Here is a 22,277-nt window from a genome sequence, read left to right on the forward strand (position 1 = left end):
CTCTCTCTCTCTCCTTCTGTTGGGCTCTGCAGAGTGGCAGGACAGTCCCGAGCATCTCCCTGCGTGAGATGATTTCAGATGAATGCTGGAATCCTGCAGGGTTGTGTGAGAATGAATGAGTTTGTGTGTCAACCCTCACAACCAGTCAGGATTTCTCTGCACCCAGCCAGGTCCCAGTTCAGCCCCGTAGGGCACAGGAGAAGCACAGCTCCCACTGCAGGAGATGGGTGAGACCCAGGGAGAGAGTATGACTGGCACAGGGACCAGGAGGCTCTTCCTTCTCGTCTTCATGCTTGCCTACCTCTTGCTGATTGTAGGATCCAAGAAAAATCCCAGAGTCCCTTTGTGCTCGGCAAGCTGCTCCTGTACCAGGGACACAGCATTTTGTATCCGGTCCAAATCAGTGCCAAAGAACTTGCCTCCCGGCATCATTTCTCTGTGAGTATAATAATACGAGATAGCCAGGTGCAGGATAGTGGAAGGGCAGTGGCTTCAATACTGGCATAGCAAGGTAGGAATGAGGCGCATTGGCAGAGGTGTGTGCATGTTGGAAGGGAAGGTTTTTCAGTACTGGAAAGGCAGAGCATGCTAAAGGACAGGACTGAGGTGCATTGGCAGAGCTGTGGGGGTTAAGGGGTATTCTCAGAACTGGGTGCTGCAGGGCAGGAGAGAGGTTTATTGGAAGGATTACATCTCTTCTTTTTGCATCCCTTTCCTCAGGACCCTTGTAAGTGCTGAATTTTCCGAAATACAGGAAGAGGCTTTTTCCCACCTGCCTTCCCTGCACTTTCTGTAGGTAGTACTCTCTGGATCTCTTTCACATGATCTCTTTCCATATCACTGTTGATCTGTCTCTCCCTCACTGGCAGTCTCTCTCTAGTAGTCTCCTTCTGTCGCTCACCCTCTCTGGCAGTCTCTCCCTCTCTCTCTCACTGGCAGTCTCTCCAGGAAACTTTCTGGACCTGATCATTTGTATGTTTTGCCAGAGTGATACATGTAGAGGGTAATTTTCAAAGGGGCTTCTGTGGGTAAAGTAGTGCTTAACTCGCACAAATAGTTCTTTAGAAAGTTGCACAACTAATATGTCTGTAAAATTATGCACACGCATGCTGTATACGCCTAGTATTACATGCATGGGGGGAGGCATTCTGGGCATGGAGTGTGGGCAGGGTTGGGACTTACATGCATGATTTTTGATTTCTAAAAGTATGCATGAAAATTCTCTTGGCAAAACTAGGCATACCAAATAGTAGGGATCATTATGTGCATGCAGTTTTGCAGGGAAAATTTTTCAAAGTGAACCTTCTGTGCATACTGTTCATCTGCTTTGATAATTGGTGTAACTTATGTGCATTTACAAAATTACCCAGATATTCAGAGGATGCTCAGTGCCTACTCTAGGGGCCTATATTCAGCTACATTTAGACCTCTTAATTCTGGTCTGAATATAGACATCTAAATGAAATTCTAGGCATTGATTCTCCTAACTGTAGGCATCTAAATTAGGAGCCCAAGGTTGAAAATCATCACCATTCCCTCAAGAGGGATCATTCCCTGACCGAGCCCACTTTTAAGACCCCTAAATGTAGAGATCTTTGGAGGGGACAGACTCTACTATTGGCCAAATCTAGGCACCTAACTCTACTTTAAGGCCATAGGCTACATATTTTGAAAACAGAACCAGGTAGAGCAGGAGTGACTGGGGATTGTTCCTGCCCCTTTTTGCTGCTCACAAATGAGGTAAAATGGGTCTGGAGAGGGTGGGGTAGATAGGGGACGGCTCAGGAAAGAGGGGAAGGATGGCTACATTATTGTATTTCATTAGTGCTGGGTTTGGGGGGGACTCGGTTTCTTCGTTTTCTTTATTATTTATTTAATTCATTTTGCTTTGGTGTTTATTTTGTTTCAAGTAAAGGAACCAGATAGAAATAAATATCAAATGAAACAAAATTCTTTTTCTGGCACATTCCTCCTGTACCACAGTGCTGGAAAGGTTGGGGGAGGGGTGCTTTTGGAAGCCACTGCTGGTCAGCATTCTAACAGTTTCCCATAGAAAACAATAGGGATTTTTGGGGGGAGGTTCAGTTCTCTGAAGATATTGATCCAATGTTTCTGGTTTTGGAACTCACCTCAGATATTCACATTTTCTTCCTGTAAGCCAAATGTGGTGAATTTTCATCCCTTTTTGGGGGGGAGTTATAGTGCCTATGGACAGACCGACAGATGGACATTGATCCCTTTTATATAATTTTTTTCAACATTCCGCATGTTGGAAAGCATACAAATAATTTAAAAAATAAGTCTCTCTCTCTCTCTCTTTCTGCTTCTTCCCTCCCACCCTTTTTCTGTTTCCATGAAGACAAAACTCATTTTTGTGTTTCTTTTCTGGTTCTAGACTCCTGAACTCCAATAATTTCTTGCTGATAGGGAACGATGCCTTTTCTGGCCTCTCCCACCTGCAGTATCTGTACGTGCGGTAACAGCATTGGGCTCTCAGGCATGGGTCAGGTCAGGTCCAGGGTGGGGACACGGTACACTCTGGGGTAATTGCATGTCAGAGTAAATATTGGAGAACAGATATTAATGTATTTAGGCTATTCTGTACAGTCAATTATCCTATTGAACAGGATACACTTTGAGTATGTTTTGCTATGATACAAGATTGCACTTTCGTGTAGAGATGTAAAATTTACGGAAACTCAGAAAGTGTGAAGAAAAAAACTGACATTTTGGGAAATTATTTTATCAGATCTTAATTTATCTTATTTTAAGAACATAAAATTCATTATGTATAAGAGCACATAAAACTGTAATGCTTGGTATATTTCGGAAATGTGAAAGTATAAATACTTACACCTTAGTTTTATCAAAGAATAAATGGGTTACATACATTTTGCGTTTTCTTTCATGGATTTTTTGGGTCTGGCTTATTTTGTACAATATGTCGTCTTTAGAATAGTTGATTCATTCTGATTTTTCCATTTCCCTCTTCTACAGATTCATTGAGAACAATACTATTCAGACCCTGTCCAAACATACCTTCCGAGGGCTGAAGTCCTTGATACACTTGTAAGTAACAATTATCCTCTGAGCCCACTCCTGCCACTGGCTGCTGAAATCATCCTGCTGCACTCCACCAGTCCTAGCAGAAAGATGACCTTCTTCTTCCATTGCAGGTCTTTGGCCAATAACAACCTTCAGTCCCTCCCCAGAGATGTTTTCAAGCCCTTGGACATTCTACGTGACCTGTAAGTAACTTTGAAGCCTTGAGGGTTCCCCCAACTCCTAACACTCCTTCACTGGTGAATAAATGGAGACTGTTTTGTGTTGGTTTTGGTTTTATTTATATATATATATATATATATATATATATATATATATATAAAGAAAGCCTTGAATAAAAGCATCAGGCCCAGGCTTTGTTAGAAAAGCAGTTGGCTCACAGTCCACAGTTGTAGGGTCTGGAATTGTTCCTGGGCCTAACTTTTGGGAGTGGCTGTGTTTAGTGGAGATGAGTATTATCAGCAGCTTTCTCAGTCCAGAGGCTGGATTTGGCTGTAAATACTTGGGCTGCATAAGGAAATAAAGAATTAAATGTTTTCCTTTTCTATCCCCGGCAGGGACCTTCGGGGAAACCCTTTCCACTGTGACTGTGAGCTGAAGTGGCTGGTGGAGTGGCTTCGGGTCACCAACACAACAGTGCCAACTGTCTTCTGCCATGGCTCCAGCAAATACAAGGGCCAAAAGATACATGAGTTACTGCTCAAGGACTTCAACTGCACTGTCACAGGTATGAGTTGTGGAGGGGCCTGGCTCTCAGTCAGCTTTAGTGGCCTTACTCTTGCCTTGATCCCAATAAGTTTTAGAAGCTCCACTGCTTTCAGAATCCAAAATTTAGCTTTAGATGCTGCACTCCTGCTAATATTCCAGTTAGCATGAGGAGCCCAACTTCTGCCCAAATACTTGGCTTTAGGGGGATCTCTCTTCAGTCCTGATCCTTTATGTGAATATGGAGGGATTCTCTCAAATCTGGGGCTGGCTTTGGGGTCTCTCTTCACTCCTTGATGTGGATTTGGAGGAGGCACAAACTTTGGAGGTCTCTCTTCAGTCTGCAACTGTTTTAGTGCATCTCATTTCAGTACTATCCCACCTCTGGATCAGTCTCTCTCTTCAATCTAGAGCTGACTTTACAGGATTCTCTCTTCAGGTATACCCTTGGCAGAGAGCTACACTCAAACCAAGAGTATCTACTGCCATGTTCCTACTGTGTGAGTCATGAGACTGGCCCACTTTAGATCTAGAGCTTTCTCAATAGCAAACAGCCTTCCGCTGGGAGTCAGGAACCTATCTTCTTAAAGTTTAGAAAGAACAAGGTTCAGGCTTTTTTATTCTAAAAAAATCATTTATCTTTTGAGAGGTTGGGGAAGTGGATGAGAGAGGCTGATATTTGGGAAACAAAAGAAAAAGGCTGAGAGAACTTCTGGACAGTTATGTTTCATATCTCTGATCATGGTCTCCCCTTTTGATTATAAAGCAAGTGATGGAAACGTGATTGATCTTGGGCTGGCTCTCAAATGTTTTAAAATTGTTTGTGACAGAATGTATTTTTTTTTTATGTTGGACATTCTGTAAAGTCCAGGGAGAAGATATAAAAGGTTTTAAAATAGAGCTGGCTTTCTGGGGTACTTATTCAGCCTTGATCATAGACTCAGCTTTAAGGATCTTTCTTCAATTTGGAGCTGACCTGGGATGGGAAACGTTTTTCAGTGTAGATCTGGCTTTAAGATTTTAATGGGATGCAGGAGCTCTGGTTTTTAAATGTCCCCATTCTGCTAATTCTGGTCTCTATTTCTGTAGACTTCATTGTGTATCAGACTCTGCCTTTCCAAGCAGTCTCAGCAGAGTCATTCCTCTACTCCAGTGACCTGTATGTGGCCTTTGCTCAGCCTAGCAACAGGAGCTGTATAATCCACAAGTGGGACTATGTGGAGCGTCAAATGCACTACTTTGACCGGATTCCTGGTAAGGGCAGGCTTCAGCCATGAGACTCCCAGAGAAAGATTATCTTGTGAATATCAGAAATGGGAAACAAAGGTGTGTGTGTGAGGGGTCAATAACAGATATTAAGTGGAAAGGAAGAGAGGGCATCACAAATAGTGAGAAGGGGAAGGAATCACAGATAAGAAGGCAAAAGTGAAAAGTGGCATAATACAGATAGTAAATGAGAAGGACAGCATCACAAATAAGGGGAAATAAAGAGAAGCATCACAAATAATAAGAAGGTAAGGAGGGTATCACAAATAGTAAGGGCAAATGAAGAAGGGGACATAATACACGGGAAGTAAAGGGGGTATCATAGATAGTACGTGGGTAGTAAATCAGGGGGCATCATACATAGGGAGAATGGAGAGGAATCACAGATAGTAAAGAATCTAGAAATAAATATGAGTGAGTTAATCAAATTTGCAGATGATACAAAATTGTTCAGAGTAGTTAAATCACAAACAGATTGTGATAAATTGCAGGAGGACCTTGTGAGACTGGAAAATTGGGCATCAAAATGGCAGATGAAATTTAATGTGGATAAGTGCAAGCTGTTGCATATAGGGAAAAATAACCCATGCTATAGTTACACAATGTTAGGTTCCATATTAGGTGCTACCTAATGTTAGGTGCTACCATCCAAGAAAGAGATCTAGGCGTCATAGTGGATAACACATTGAAATCGTCGGTTCAGTGTGCTGCGGCAGTCAAAAAAGTAAACAGAATGTTGGTAATTATAAGAAAGGGAATGGTGAATAAAACGGAAAATGTCATAATGCCTCTATATCGCTCCATGGTGAGACCGCACCTTGAATACTGTTTTCAGTTCTGGTCGCCACATCTCAAAAAAGATATAGTTGCGATGGAGAAGGTACAGAGAAGGGCGACCAAAATGATAAGGGGAATGGAACAGCTCCCCTATGAGGAAAGACTAAAGAGGTTAGTACTTTTCAGCTTGGAGAAGAGACGGCTGAGGGGGGATATGATAGAGGTATTTAAAATCATGAGAGTTCTAGAACGGGTAGATGTGAATCGGTTATTTACTCTTTCGGATAATAGAAAGACTAGGGGGCACTCCATGAAGTTAGCATGTGGCACATTTAAAACTAATCGGAGAAAGTTCTTTTTTACTCAACACACAATTAAACTCTGGAATTTGTTGCCAGAGGATGTGGTTAGTGCAGTTGGTTTAGCTGTGTTTAAAAAAGGATTGGATAAGTTCTTGGATGAGAAGTCCATTACCTGCTATTAATTAAGTTGACTTAGAGAATAGCCACTGCCATTAGCAATGGTTACATGGAATAGACTTAGTTTTTGGGTACTTGCCATGTTCTTATGGCCTGGATTGGCCACTGTTGGAAACAGGATGCTGGGCTTGATGGACCCTTGGTCTGACCCAGTATGGCATGTTCTTAAAGGCCAATGCAATAAAACTACGCAGTAAAACTGGTGCTTGTATTGAGCGCTCATTTTACTAATGCACACATAACCACTTCTCCTGGGCATCTGATGGAATAATCAAATGAGTTGCCGCACTAAAAGGATGTTCTAGGGGAAATCGTGCGTCCCTAGTGCTCCAAAGCACTAGGAGACCTGGCTGTGCACGGATTAGGAAAATGGATGCTCAATATGAGCATCCATTTTATCCTGTTACTTCAGAACTTCATAAGCTGGCTGATCCAACATCCCTTGAGAGGACACCTTACAAACCTAATGAGGGAATAGCCAGCAGAAAAATTAAACCATTTCATGATTTAAGGAAAATTAGTAAAATGGACAAATTCTTGATAGCTTATCGCTGCAACATGTGGAATCTGCAAAATAAGAAAGGCTCCCAGTTAAATGGAGGGGCAGATTTAGGTTGGTAACCATTGTTTTAAAACTTCTGAACACTTTTTATCCATGTATATTGAAAGATTATATTGCGTTTTATACTTCAGGTCGTGCTTTGAGATCTGAGGGTGCTCAATTGTTAGTTATTCCTCCAGTTAAAAAAATTAAATTGGTTCAAACTAGAGGGAATGTTTTTAACTCAGTAGCACCAAATGAGTGGAATAAACTGCTATTTATCCTAAGCCAACAGCAGTATTTTAAAGGGTTCAGAAAGGCATTAAAGGCAGTGCTCTTTGAGGAGACATTTGGATGAAGTAGTATGACATTTCAAAGTATTTTAAATGATTTAAACATGTATGTTTTGTATTTTGTGTTGTATGTGTATTTGTATTACATTTATTTTATGATTGTTTTATTGTGATCCTTGCCGAACTGATTTATGGAGGTGGCGGAATATAAATACTTTTAAATAAAAATAAATAATAAAAATAAATGGGAACCATAGAAAGCAGTATTGGTTTTTAGTTGAGCTCTGCATGCAAGGGTTGACTTAATGCCAGCTCCAGGATTGGCGTTAAATTTTCTGTTACAAAGGGTGTGTAGTTGAGTGGCGATTTTCTGCATCTGGGGTAATAGCGAATAGCCTCATCTACATGGCATTATATGTGATGAGCGATATGCGCTACATGTGACTTTGGACATGCATTTTGGATGCACTAATCCCCTTATTGCATCGGGTGTTAGCCTCATGAGTCCAATCGCTCATTAAGCTGAGCGCCCTTTATCGCATCGGCTCGTAAGAGGGTGGAATCATATATAAGAGAGAAGGAATCATGGATAAGGTATGGGGGGAGGCATCATATATAGTAATGAGCCTGCAGGACTGGATTAAGAGCAAGCCATAAGGGGCAGTAACAGTATCAGTCACTGGACAGGTGGTCTGAATGTGGGGAACAAATGTGCTGTGTGTTTGCATTACTGTATGGGTGTGTGATCTCTCTTTTTCTGCTCTTTCCCTCCACTGCCTCTCCCAGCTCCCTCAGTCGTACACTGTAAGCCTGTGTTGGTGGAGTCCCAGTTGTATGTGGTGGTGGCTCAGATTTTCGGTGGCTCGTATATATATCATTGGGACAGCAACGTGGCCAAATTCATCAAGACACAGGACATTGATCAACGTTCAATACGCAAACCCAATGATGTAGAATCTTTTACCATTGATGGCAGTTGGTATGTGGTGATTGCAGACAGTTCAAAGGCTGGTTCCACCAGCTTGTATCGCTGGAACCAGAATGGCTTCTACTCCCACCAGGCACTACACCCTTGGCACCGTGACACAGATGTGGAATTTGTGGACAGTGAAGGCAGGTTGCGGCTCATTGTTTCCAGTAGCTCCCAGTCGCCGGTCATCTACCAATGGAACCGTTCACAACGGCAGTTCCTGTTGCAGGGGGAAGTCAGCGAAATCATGGATGTACAAATGGTCAAGCATTTCCGCTACAAACGAGAATCATATCTGTGCCTGAGTCGCTATATTGGCGACTCCAAAGTGGTAAGATGGGAGGGCCAGCGCTTTCCAGAGATACAGGCACTACCCTCACGAGGCTCCATGGTTATGCAACCCTTTTCTGTGGGCCAATGGCAGTATGTGGCAGTGGGGAGTGACTTCTTCTACACACAAATCTATCTCTGGGATATCGAGAAGAAGCAATTTGTTAAGTTTCAGGACATTCATGCTGTGGCTCCTCGAGCATTCCAGTTTGTCTCAGTGGAGAACATGGACCTGATTCTGGTCCCCAATTTCAAAGGGAAGACACTGCTGTACAGACATGTGGTGGTGGATATCAGCATGTAGACCCCTTTCACAGGCCTCAATATGTCACACACACACTCACAGAAGCAAGCTTTCAAGACTTCCATGGACATAGCCTGAGAAAAGGCCTCGGGTACTGTACTCCCAATCACATGCATACTGGAATGTTTCTTAACCCAATAAAATATCACCTCTTCGCAGTTACATTATGCCTTTTGTTTAAAACTATGTCATGAGTATGAAGGAGGTGGTCTATGAATATGTAATGAGGCAGGGTCTTGGATGCTAGGCTCCTGCCACCTTCTCACCTCAGCACCCAGTCCCTGTGCCTCCCTCTTAATCCAATGCCCGCAGGCAGGGATCCTTGTGCTGCCTCCCTCACCTCAGCATCTTGGGGGGGGGGGGATTGAGCTCCTGTTTCTTCTGCTCACACCACTTCCCACGGGGAGCGACCTTGGGCTGTCCTTTTACCCTAGCACCCGGGGCAGGTTGCGTATGCCCACATTCATCCCAGCACCCAGCAGCAGGATGCTTGCACCTCCCTCAGCACTTGGCAGGATTCTTATTGTTCCCTCCCCCCCCCTTACTCCTAGCGCCTAGCTACGGTTTCCCTGCGTTTACCTCATTCGATGATCTTTCCCATAATAATAACTACCTTGGACTACTCTATGATACAACTCCTCCCTCTCGATTTTTGCCTTGCCTTTCAGTGAAGCCGTCGGGCAGGAGCTCCACCTAATGTCTCTAAATGCGCATGCGTGCACCCGGCGGCGCTCGCGGATTGGATGCTAGTTGAATTTTTGCAACATTTGAGTTTACAGGCTACTCCGCCCACGACGCGAGCTTCCGCGTGACACGGTACCTGCAGGTTGCTGAAGGGAGGGGACGAGATCCAGAGCGTTGCTAGAGTGACGGTAGAGCCGCAGCCAATGAAGGGAGGGAAAGAGATGAGCACGTGACCGTGTACCTGCCGAGAGAGAGAGCGGAACTCGAATGTTTCTAGGGTAACAGAATGTGACAACAACCAATGACGGAGGGAGGAAGAGGAGGAGCACGTGATTCTGTACCTGCCGAGCTGTGGGTGCAACGGAAAATTGGGAAAAGAAGGAAGTCGGCGGCGGCGGGGTTTGGCAGAGCAGATATTCCTCCGCGAAAGAGGAGCTGTAGCTTCCCAGCGCAAGGGAGGTGAAGAGGGAGATTCTTTAGGATTCAGGAACTCCCCCGCCTCAGGTCCTTAGGGAGCGAAGCCGCTCCGCAGCATAAGGAAGAGAACCTGCCCCTGTCAGAGTGAGGGAGAGAGGTCATAGAATCTGTTTTCCCCTCTCCTCCATAGGGTAAGGCAGAGGTGAGGGAGAAAGCCTTCTTCCTCCAGGATAAGGATGAGCGAGGGGTAACCTCCGCCCTCACAGGGTAAGGAAGGGTGAGGGAGAGAAACTCCTATCTCATCCCCCCCTCTCCTCTTAGGGTAAAGAAGGGTAAGGAAGAGAACCTCTTTCCCCCTTTAAGGTAAGGAAGAGAGAGAGAAACTAGTTCCCTCTCCCCTCCTTTCTCAAGGTTAAGGAAAAGTGAGGGAAGGAAGAGTGAGGGTGAGAATCTTCTCCGGGATAAGGAAGAGAGAGAGAGCGAGCCTGTGTCCCCCCAGAGTAAGATTGAGGCAAATAACCCAGTCCCATCCCTCCAGAGTGAGGTAGAGACCCTGCTTCCCTTCCCTACAGCGTAAAGAGGAGTGAAGGCGAGCACTCCCTCCCCGGGATAAAGCTGAGAGATTTCAGATCCCTTCCATCATCAGCAGCACGGACAAGTACCGGCCCTAGCCAGGGTACTGTTACAGAAGGGCACTATGGTTTCCTGGATAATCTCCCGTGTCCTGGTGTAAGTATGACTAGCAACAGCAGCACAAGGTCTTCCATTGCTTTTCTACTCCTAACTATGGTTTCAGCCCTGCAACAAGTTTTTCCACCCTTTTCTCTTGGGTTTTGTATGGGTGAGGTAATTCTCAAGTGGGGAACCACTTTTAGAGGTTTTCTGCATTCTGCTCCTGGGTTAGCCTCATTGGCATAAGTGACCCAGATAGATGTTGACATGGGGGGGAAGAAGGTGATAAAAGAGGCTTGCAGCATATATTGGCAACACTGGGCAACCAAAGGATGGGCCACAGTGACCAGAAATGGTTTTGAAACTTCTCTAAAGGTGTGAGGCAGATGACTTACATTACAGATAAAAGACAGTGGAATTTGATGGCTACATGAGAGGAACAATATGAATTGTTAAACTATTAATGTAGAAAATGTTGAAATTAAGGTGTGTGATGGTTGTTCAATGTGACTTTGGGATGTTTAGTTTATTTCAGGGAAGGAGGAGAGTTGTACAGTAAACATGGTTAGGTAACTGCCAGGCTGAGCTGTTTGGAGTTGGGAGTGCTTTGTCTTTTTGTGTGTGTGTGTGTGTGTGGGGGGGGGGGGGGGGTGTCTGATAGATTCCTACTGCTGCTTTGTACTTCCAGCTTAATCAAAACCAAGGCTGGGATCTGGTACTGTAAGCCTTCATTTGCATTTACCTGGGATTTTTTTGCCTGTTGTATATTCAGACACTCCCTCCCCTCTCACACACACACACACAATGTCTGATCTGGTCACTAGAGCTCCTTCTGGAACCCTGCAATCATGGGTTCTAATTCCAGCCACTAATATTCATACTTAAACAATGACCATGACTCTTCCCTTACCTCCAGGAATGAAAACCTTAGTGTACAACACTTGCCACTTGAACCTCCAGGTCAGCCTTGTGTCTCTGCTGCTCAGTCGGGTGCACCAGGAAAGAGGAAGCCACTGACATGTTGGTCATCTATACTGGGACTCAATTGTTCCAAGTGCCTATTTGTTATTCTCCCTATCACAATCTGTGGCCAAACACAGAGATCAGTCTTCGGTCTGGTCTGGTCAATGTTTTCATAAGTCACATTGTAGAGGGTTTATAGGAACATTTGTTTTGTGGTGTGTTTTTTTTTTTTTTGTAGATGCACTAAGATCTGCAACATATCTGACATCCTTGATGGATTTAAGAAAACTTGAAATGTGGCTGAGTATTTGGCAGTTAAGATGCAATGAAACAATATGGGGAGTCTTAGATTTAAGATGCAGAAATTCAAGGGGTGATACACAAAGAGGGTGGAGATGCTGATGTACATCAGCCAGGAGAGACCTCAGGGTGATTGTTTTTGATGATCTTATGGTAACCAATAATGTAATAAGGCAGTGCTAATTATCAGAGGAATGCTTGAAGAATTGTGATTTCCTAGCATGTAGCAGATGGACTCAGGACCAGTGGGTATAGTGTACTCCTGATAGCAGTTGGAGATGGATCAGATTTCAATCTGACGTCAGCCCCAGTACATATACCCCTGCAGGAAGTGCAGCTCTTCAGTATTTTCCCTTTCCATAGCAGTTAGAGACTCTATGCACGCTCGCACAGCATTAGACTAATTTCACCAAAGAAAACCAAAAGAATAAGAAGAAATATTAAGAACATAAGAAATTGCCATGCTGGGTCAGATCAAGGGTCCATCAAGCCCAGCATCCTCTTTCCAACAGAGGCCAAACCAGGCCACAAGAACCTGGCAATTACCCAACACTAAGAAGATCCCATGCTACTGATGCAATTAATAGCAGTGGCTATTCCCTAAGTCAACTTGATTAATAGCAGTTAATGGACTTCTCTTCCAAGAACTTATCCAAACCTTTTTTGAACCCAGCTACACTAATTGCACTAACCACATCCTCTGGCAACAAATTCCAGAGCTTTATTGTGCGTTGAGTGAAAAAGAATTTCCTCCAATTAGTCTTAAATGTGCTACTTGCTAACTTCATGGAATGCCCCCTAGTCCTTATATTATTCGAAAGTGTAAATAACAGAGTCACATCTACTCGTTCAAGACCTCTCATGATCTTAAAGATCTCTATCCTATCCCCCCTCAGCCATCTCTTCTCCAAGCTGAACAACCCTAACCTCTTCAGCCTTTCCTCATAGGGGAGCTGTTCCATCCCCTTTATCATTTTGGTTGCCCTTCTCTGTACCTTCTCTATCACAACTATATCTTTTTTGAGATGTGGTGACCAGAATTGTACACAGTATTCAAGGTGCGGTCTCACCATGGAGTGATATAGAGGCATTATGACATTTTCTGTTTTATTAACCATTCCCTTCCTAATAATTCCTAACATTCGGTTTGCTTTTTTGACTGCTGCAGCACATTGAGCTGACGATTTTAAAGTATTATCTACTATGATGCCTAGATCTCTTTCCTGGGTGGTAGCTCCTAATATGGGTGGTAGCTCCTCTACAGACAAGCCCTGCTCTCCTGCGGTGACACCCATTGGGTCCCTCCCCCAGCTGGGAATTCCCGAGGTGATGTCCGCGATTCCTCGGAGGTAAGCCTCGGCCCGGCGGCCGACCCTCGGCAGGGACTTAGCCCCCACATCGGGTGAGGCTGAGAGGCAGCGGGTGCAACCTCGAGCGCGGCGGTGAAGGTATTTTCCCTCTCCCCCTGCAGCTGGACCGCCCGGAACGAGACCGGGAAGCGCCGAGACATAAGAACATAAGAAAATGCCATACTGGGTCAGACCAAGGGTCCATCAAGCCCAGCATCCTGTTTCCAACAGTGGCCAATCCAGGCCATAAGAACCTGGCAAGTACCCAAAAACTAAGTCTATTCCATGTAACCATTGCTAATGGCAGTGGCTATTCTCTAAGTGAACTTAATAGCAGGTAATGGACTTCTCCTCCAAGAACTTATCCAATCCTTTTTTAAACACAGCTAAACCAACTGCACGAACCACATTCTCTGGCAACAAATTCCAGAGTTTAATTGTGCGTTGAGTAAAAAAGAACTTTCTCCGATTAGTTTTAAATGTGCCCCATGCTAACTTCATGGAGTGTCCCCTAGTCTTTCTACTATCCGAAAGAGTAAATAACCGATTCACATCTACCCGTTCTAGACCTCTCATGATTTTAAACACCTCTATCATATCCCCCCTCAGTCGTCTCTTCTCCAAGCTGAAAAGTCCTAACCTCTTTAGTCTTTCCTCATAGGGGAGCTGTTCCATTCCCCTTATCATTTTGGTAGCCCTTCTCTGTACCTTCTCCATCGCAATTATATCTTTTTTGAGATGCGGCGACCAGAATTGTACACAGTATTCAAGGTGCGGTCTCACCATGGAGCGATACAGAGGCATTATGACATTTTCCGTTTTATTCATCATTCCTTTTCTAATATTTCCCAACATTCTGTTTGCTTTTTTGACTGCCACAGCACACTGAACCGACGATTTCAATGTGTTATCCACTATGACATCTAGATCTCTTTCTTGGGTTGTAGCACCTAATATGGAACCCAACATCGTGTAATTATAGCATGGGTTATTTTTCCCTATATGCATCACCTTGCACTTATCCACATTAAATTTCATCTGCCATTTGGATGCCCAATTTTCCAGTCTCCCAAGGTCTTCCTGCAATTTATCACAATCTGCTTGTGATTTAACTACTCTGAACAATTTTGTGTCATCTGCAAATTTGATTATCTCACTCGTCGTATTTCTTTCCAGATCATTTATAAATATATTGAACAGTAAGGGTCCCAATACAGATCCCTGAGGCACTCCACTGTCCACTCCCTTCCACTGAGAAAATTGCCCATTTAATCCTACTCTCTGTTTCCTGTCTTTTAGCCAGTTTGCAATCCACGAAAGGACATCGCCACCTATCCCATGACTTTTTACTTTTCCTAGAAGCCTCTCATGAGGAACTTTGTCAAACGCCTTCTGAAAATCCAAGTGTACTATATCTACCGGTTCACCTTTATCCACATGTTTATTAACTCCTTCAAAAAAGTGAAGCAGATTTGTGAGGCAAGACTTGTCCTGGGTAAAGCCATGCTGACTTTGTTCCATTAAACCATGTCTTTCTATATGTTCTGTGATTTTGATGTTTAGAACACTTTCCACTATTTTTCCTGGCACTGAAGTCAGGCTAACCGGTCTGTAGTTTCCCGGATCGCCCCTGGAGCCCTTTTTAAATATTGGGGTTACATTTGCTGTCCTCCAGTCTTCAGGTACAATGGATGATTTTAATGCTAAGTTACAAATTTTTACTAATAGGTCTGAAATTTCATTTTTTAGTTCCTTCAGAACTCTGGGGTGTATACCATCCGGTCCAGGTGATTTACTACTCTTCAGTTTGTCAATCAGGCCTACCACATCTTCTAGGTTCACTGTGATTTGATTCAGTCCATCTGAATCATTACCCATGAAAACCTTCTCCATTACGGGTACCTCCCCAACATCCTCTTCAGTAAACACCGAAGCAAAGAAATCATTTAATCTTTCCGCGATGGCCTTATCTTCTCTAAGTGCCCCTTTAACCCCTCGATCATCTAACGGTCCAACTGACTCCCTCACAGGCTTTCTGCTTCGGATATATTTAAAAAAGTTTTTACTGTGAGTTTTTGCCTCTACAGCCAACTTCTTTTCAAATTCTCTCTTAGCCTGTCTTATCAATGTCTTACATTTAACTTGCCAATGTTTATGCTTTATCCTATTTCTTCTGTTGGATCCTTCTTCCAATTTTTGAATGAAGATCTTTTGGCTAAAATAGCTTCTTTCACCTCCCCTTTTAACCATGCCGGTAATCGTTTTGCCTTCTTTCCACCTTTCTTAATGTGTGGAATACATCTGGACTGTGCTTCTAGAATGGTATTTTTTAACAATGACCACGCCTCTTGGACATTTTTTACTTTTGTAGCTGCTCCTTTCAGTTTTTTTCTAACAATTTTTCTCATTTTATCAAAGTTTCCCTTTTGAAAGTTTAGCACGAGAGCCTTGGATTTGCACACTGTTCCTTTTTGCAGTCATTAAATCAAATTTGATCATATTATGATCACTATTGCCAAGCGGCCCCACCACCGTTACCTCTCTCACCAAGTCCTGTGCTCCACTGAGAATTAGATCTAAAATTGCTCCCTCTCTCGTCGGTTCCTGAACCAATTGCTCCATAAAGCTATCATTTATTCCATCCAGGAACGTTATCTCTCTAGCGTGACCCGATGATACATTTACCCAATCTATATTGGGGTAATTGAAGTCTCCCATTATTACTGCACTACCAATTTGGTTAGCTTCCCTAATTTCTCTTAGCATTTCACTGTCCATCTCAAGGACAAGGTAAGGTAGAAATCTAATTAAAAGTCTTCGGTCCCCGAAGCTCGAGGAGTCTCACAGGTCACCAGCCAGGACCAGTGCCCGGGTTGATCTGCCCTAGCAGGGCTAGGCCTCAGTTAGATCCGAGGGTCCTTCTACGTGGAGACCCTCCAAAGTGGTCGCCATATTGTCCATGTGGTCGCAGTCACCATTTTGATCTGTTCGCTGCCCTGATCCGTGCGCACAGAGGCGAGCCGTAAGCACAAATACCTTGTACGCACAACGTCGCGCGCACAAGTACCGTGTGCACAGACGATGCGTGTAGCCACGCGCTTACTGTGCTGGGCGCACAACTCGATCTGTGCGCACAGCGCGCACATCTCCCTGAGCGCACACCAAATCTATGCGCACAACTTCAACACACCGGAGCACAAAACTGTATTTTATGCTCACAAGCCATGGCACCACCGGAAAAGAAACTCAAGGCTCAGGGCCTTTGCCCAGCATGCCACATTAGAGCTGCACAGCATGAGGAGGCCACGGCCCTGTGTATACAGTGTGAAGAGGCCCTAGGGGATCCAACTCATGGCCCTCCCCAGCCGGTACCGGGTTCCAGCCTCTCGAACAGTACGCTGGACCTAGCATTGCACAGCGGGACCCCCCCCCTCAAACGGGGCTCCCCAGGGACACTGCGTCCCTTAGCCTAGACCCAGCATCTATCTCCTGGGTGGAATTCTTCAAAGGTCTGCATACCTTCGTCCACATGCAACTGGGGCCTCCTATAATACGGCCACAAGCTCCACCAGAGCACCTCAACATCCCGGGACCCTCTCTGATCAGGGAAGTGATCCCACCGTCCAGAAGCCCCACCTTTGGGGACCTGGACAACTCGGATGAGGATTCAGAACCCCTGGAGGAAGGGGAACTCCCTCCAGGGACAGAGCCCCACCGAACCATGAGACGCTTCTTCGCCAAGGACGAGCTTCCAGACCTGATCACACACAGCTTAAAAGAGCTTGTATCCCGGGCACAAGTGCCTCAGGGGAACCTAAGATGAACCCCCTACTAGAGGGACTCCGTCAGACCTCCTGTCATTTCCCACTATTACAAGCTGTCCAGCAGCTAATTGACCTGGAATGGGATGCCCTGGAAACTACGTTCAAAGGGGGCCATGCTCTGGCAGCCATGTACCCTCTGGACCTAGCCACCAAAGATCTCCTGGCATGTCCGAAAGTGGATGCCATGCTCTGCGTGGTCTCGAAGCGCACTACTATCCCGGTGGAGGCAGGAGCAGCACTCAAGGATTCTCAAGACAGACGACTAGAATCTATCCTCAAACAGTCCTTTGACGTCTACGCTATGTCTCTACAGATCGCGGCCTGCTGTGCCGTGGTGACACGTGCCTGCTTATCACAGACCAGGAACAACACTCCTGGGGAAGCCCTGGGACCAGCAGTATCATTCCTCGCGGATGCCACTTCTGATCTGGTGCGCACCGCAGATAGAGGAGTGTCATCTGCCGTGGCAGCCAGAAGACAACTCTGGCTCCGAAACTGGTTGGCTGACGCATCTTCCAAAACGAGACTCACAAGGATGCCCTTCAAGGGAACCCTCCTGTTCGGAAGCAAACTAGAGAAACTAGCCAAAAAATGGGGCGAGTCCCCACTGCCACGGCTACTGGAGGACAGGAATAAGAGAAACCAGCGACCCTTCCCCCAACCTTCCAGGGGCAGAGGATCACAGTGCTTCAACCCATATAGAAGCACATATCAAGCGGCCCGCCCCGCAGGCCGAAACTCTGGAATTTGTTGCCAGAGGATGTGGTTAGTGCAATTAGTGTAGCTGGGTTCAAAAAAGTTTTGGATAAGTTCTTGGAGGAGAAGTCCATTAACTGCTATTAATCAAGTTGATTTTGGGCAGGGGTCAGGAACCTTTTTTGGCTGAGAGAGCCATAAACGCCACATATTTTAAAATGTAATTCCATGAGAGCCATACAATATGTTTAAAACTAAATACAAGTAAATGTGTGCATTTTATGTAAGATCACACTCTGAAAATATTACACCAGGCCTTAAGACACCAATACATCTCCTATTAGGAAAACGGACCAAGTCAGGCTGCTATAGAGTCCTACACAGAAACTACACGCCAGCAGAAAACCTCACCTGAATCACGTGCTGTCCCTCACCTAACATAGAATAAAGAGACCAAAACGCATAACAAGAAGCATGCAGAAAAAACTGAATTGGAAACTGCAACAAGCCAGAGTCTCTGTATGCAGTGTAACAAAGGAAAAAAGAAACATCACCCTTCCTTATAAAACAAATCAAGAAATATAAAATCATCAGCAGTAAAACTATACTAACAAAAAGAACATATTTCGAAACAGCTGATGAGTGGAATATCCAATAATTAAAAACTCATATAAAACATTTCCAGATACCAACAAAATATTTCAAAATAGCAGACACAAAGACTCAGTAATGAAAAATAATAAGGATACAAAAATTTTTTTGCTCTGCATACCTGGGAACGTTTGATATCCAGGTGTCCTGAGATTGTTCTGAATTAGCAGGAGGCGGGGTGGTTTGCTTGGAACTTACTCCTCTCTGTCACATACCAGCGCTCTCTCTCACACTGGCTGTCAATGACACACCTATACACACATGCTCTCAGTACTCAAATATACACATGTTTTTTCTCTCTCACTTATATAGGCTCTTAATTACACATTTACACACATGCTGTCTATCTTTTCACGCTTACACACACACAGGCTTTCAATCACATAAATACATGCTGTCTTTTTCTCTCACACACAGAGACTCATTCACATGCTTACAAACATGTCCTCTCTTTCTCTCATTTACACACAGGCTCTCAATCACATACTCACATGCTCCCTCACCTAAATCAGCTCTCAATCACACACAAACACACATGATCTCTCTCTCATTTACACACAGGCTCTTAATCATACATACACATGATTTCTCTCACACAAAGGATCTCAATCATACACACACACTCTTTCACACAAACAGGTTTTCAATCACAAACTTACACATACAGGTTCCCAATGGTAAACTTACATTCATGCTCTCTCTCTCACAGGCAGGCTCTCAATCACAGACATACTCTCTTTCACATATACAGGCTCTCAATCACAGACATACATGCAATCTCTCACTCACACACACAGGATCTCAAACACACATGCTTGCTCGCTCATTCACTCTCTCTCTCCCCCACCCCGGGAACTCGCGGCAGCAGCAGCCTCCTGCCAGCGCTAACCACCTTCATTTTCAGCCCTCGCGGAGGCGGAGTCCCATCGGCCGCGGTTGAAGCTCTTCATTTTCCTCTGAGCCGCGCTGCAATCTTCTTTTCGTCGGACACTAGCGTGGCCTCTTCTTGCCGCGCACGCACCCGATGCTCTCCACTTCCTCTTCCGGGCCGCGGGGGGGTTGGGGGGCGGGAAGAGGAGACCATGCCGGTGCCGCTGACTCCAGCTGTCCTGCCGCGTTCCGCCCGGGCTGACAGCATTTTAAGCCCGGGCGGAGGAGGACCGGGGAGCAGCTGGGTCAGCGGGGGACTGGAAAGTGTGGCGACACTTGTCTGCGAGCCAGATGCAGCCCTCAAAAGGGCCATATCTGGCTCGCGAGCCATGGGTTCCCGACCCCTGATTTAGGGAATAGCCGCTGCTATTAATTGCATCAGTAGAATGGGATCTTCTTAGTGTTTGGGTAATTGCCAGGTTCTTGTGGCCTGGTTTGGCCTCTGGAAACAGAATGCTGGGCTTGATGGACCCTTGGTCTGACCCAGCAGGCAATTTCTTATGTTCTTATGTTCTTTCGGAACAAGCAAAACAAAAGGGGAGCCAGCTCGGGCCCAGGCCCCAGCCACACCCCACAATGAAAATCAGCTGACCCATACAAAGGAAGAAGCCATAGGGGGCAGGCTTACCCTATTCTACTAAAGATGGGTCGCGATAACTTTGGACAAGTGGGTCCTAGCCATCATTCGAGAGGGATATTACCTGGATTTCCACCACCTCCCTCCGGACAGGTTTGTGGAATCCCCCTGCCATGACCCTTCCAAGAGGACTGACCAGATAACTAGCCTTAGGACCAATGGGATGTATAAAAGCTACTCCCGAACCGGGTGGGAGGTTGCCAGTGACCCACTTAGTACTGCCCTTGCAAATGCTGTGTCCTCTCGAGCCTGAACATCAAGGCGGTAAAACCTGGAGAAGGTGCGGATGGAGGACCATGTCGCCACCCGACAGATCTCGGTGGTTGACAGCATCTTGGTTTCTGCCCAGGACATTGTTTTATGTAAACCGATACGATGTGCAAATGGATATTGGTATATAAAAATGCTAAAATAAATAACACCGGTGCCTCCACAACAAGTAAATACTGGACATTATTCCATCTATTTTATCATTCCCAAGAAAGAAGGAATGTTCAGGCCCATCCTGGACCTCAAGTCGGTCAACAGTCATCTGAAGATTCCTTGCTTCTGCATGGAAACCCTATGCTCGGTAATAAGGGCGATACAACCGGGAGAGTTCCTTACATCCCTGGATCTGTCGGAAGCCTACCTACACATTCCGATCCATCAAGAGCATCAGCGTTTTCTACGCTTCACGATCCTGGACTGTCACTACCAGTTATGGGCACTACCATTCGGGTTAGCCACAGCACCCCGGATGTTCACCAAGATCATACTGGTGGTGGCAGAAACACTGAGGAGGAAGGAATCCGCAAACACCCTTATCTAGACGATTGGCTGATCAGGGTAAAAACCCCAGAGGAGAGCCACCAGGCTACCAAAAGAGTCAAAACTCTACTGGAGAACCTTGGGTGGGTGGTCAACTCAAGCAAGAGCTGTCTGCATCCCTCCCAAACTTTAGAATTCTTGGGAGTCCAGTTCGACACCAAACAAGACAAGGTCACCCTGACACCGACAAGGAGATCAAAATTGATGACCCAGTTGCGAACCCTGTTTAGCGAGCTTCACCCCACAGCATGGGACTACCTACAGGTCCTCGGCCTCATGGCATCCACACTGGACGTAGTGCCATTAGGCAAGAGCTCATATGAGACCCCTACAGTGCTCACTACTATCATGATGGAATTCACTGTCCCAGAACTACACTGTACGCCTTCAGGTCCCGGACAAACTACGATGGTGGCTACAAGAAGATCATTTGAGCCAGGGAGCGAGACTATCCTCACCATCCTGGATCCTGCTCACCACGGACGCTAGCCTATGAGGATGGGGAGCACACTGCCAGGAGCTGACCGCTCAGGGACAATGGAACAAAGAAGAGGCAGGGTGGAACATCAATCGCCTAGAGGCCCGGGCAGTCAGACTAGCCTGCTTATGGTTCGGTCACAGACTCAGAGACAAGTCAGTCAGAGTTATGTCAGACAACGCCACAACAGTGGCCTACATCAACCGCCAGGGAGGAACCAGAAGCCAACAGGTGTCTCTGGAAATAGACCCCCTAATGTCATGGGCGGAAGCGAAACTTGAAGAGATCTCTGCCATCCATATCGCCGGAAAAGACAACGTCACTGCAGACCACAGCATTCCAATTGATAGTAAACCGCTGGGGAACACCAACCATGGACCTCCTGGCAAGCCGGTCCAACACCAAAGGGCCCAGCTTCTTCAGCTGCAGGCGGGAACCCCAGTCCCAGGGAATTGATACCCTGGTACAGACCTGGCCACAGGAGACTCTGTTATACGCCTTCCTGCCGTGGCCCCTATTGGGTGCAATCATCCACAAGATAGAACACCACGGGGGACCAGTACTTCTAGTGGCTCCAGACTGGCCAAAAAGACTGTGGTACGCAGACATGCGAAGACTGCTGACAGGGAGCTCCCTCTACCTCCACACAGAGACCTGATCCAACAAGGACCGATCCTCCACGAGGATCCAGCTCAATTCTCTTATGGTCTGGCTATTGAGAGGACTCTCCTGAGGAAGAGTGGATACTTGGGGGCAGTAATTGATATCCTACTCTGAGCATGCAAGTTCTCCACATCCCTAACATACATAAGGATTTGGAGAGTATTCGAAGCCTGGTGCGAGGACCGCAACATCGTTCCACGCTCAGTCAAAATTCTGGCGGTTTTGGAATTCCTGCAGAACGGGCTACAGAAGGGATTGTCTCAACTCCATCAAGGTACAGGTGGCCGCATTGTCATGCTACGGAACCAAGAGCGAGAGCGGCAGCAGAGCCTCTCACCCGGATGTCTCCCCCTTTCTGAAAGGAGTCAAGCAGATCCGATCACCCCTAAAGTGGCCGGTGCCTATTTGGAACCTCAACCTGGTCCTGGATTTCTTAGCAGGAGCCTCTTTCAGACCTTTTCGCAGCCTGTCTCTC

At 45.7% G+C, this 22,277-nt stretch overlaps 2 protein-coding genes across 5 annotated transcripts in view; both read left to right on the forward strand.

Annotated features, from left to right (window-relative positions):
• Nucleotides 1–9,243, forward strand: LGI3 (leucine rich repeat LGI family member 3). 3 transcript variants are annotated; one of them, XM_029603821.1, is made up of 8 exons: nt 1–438; nt 721–792; nt 2,396–2,467; nt 2,998–3,069; nt 3,177–3,248; nt 3,621–3,790; nt 4,858–5,022; nt 7,911–9,243. In XM_029603821.1, exons 1-8 carry the CDS (start codon nt 224–226, stop codon nt 8,726–8,728), a joined length of 1,656 nt encoding a protein of 551 aa, XP_029459681.1. In that variant the 5' UTR covers nt 1–223; the 3' UTR covers nt 8,729–9,243. The 3 variants fall into 3 exon arrangements, with proteins under 3 accessions (XP_029459681.1, XP_029459682.1, XP_029459683.1); XM_029603822.1 differs by lacking the exon at nt 721–792 and having other exon boundaries at nt 4–438; nt 7,911–9,241; XM_029603823.1 differs by lacking the exons at nt 721–792; nt 2,396–2,467 and having other exon boundaries at nt 5–438; nt 7,911–9,237.
• Nucleotides 3,693–22,277, forward strand: part of REEP4 (receptor accessory protein 4) — an 83,848-nt gene continuing 65,263 nt past the window's right edge. The window contains exon 1 of one of the 2 annotated variants that reach the window (XM_029603827.1): nt 3,693–3,790. Coding sequence is in view for 1 of the 2 variants with exons in the window: in XM_029603826.1 (XP_029459686.1) it covers nt 10,527–10,558 (32 nt within the window). In the remaining variant the exon portion in view is untranslated. Of the gene's footprint in view, nt 3,791–9,570; nt 10,559–22,277 lie in introns of those variants that run through there. The other variant, XM_029603826.1, reaches the window with a different exon arrangement.

The sequence above is a fragment of the Rhinatrema bivittatum genome, chromosome 5 (assembly GCF_901001135.1).
Source record: "Rhinatrema bivittatum chromosome 5, aRhiBiv1.1, whole genome shotgun sequence".
NCBI classification, from domain to species: Eukaryota; Metazoa; Chordata; class Amphibia; order Gymnophiona; family Rhinatrematidae; genus Rhinatrema; species Rhinatrema bivittatum.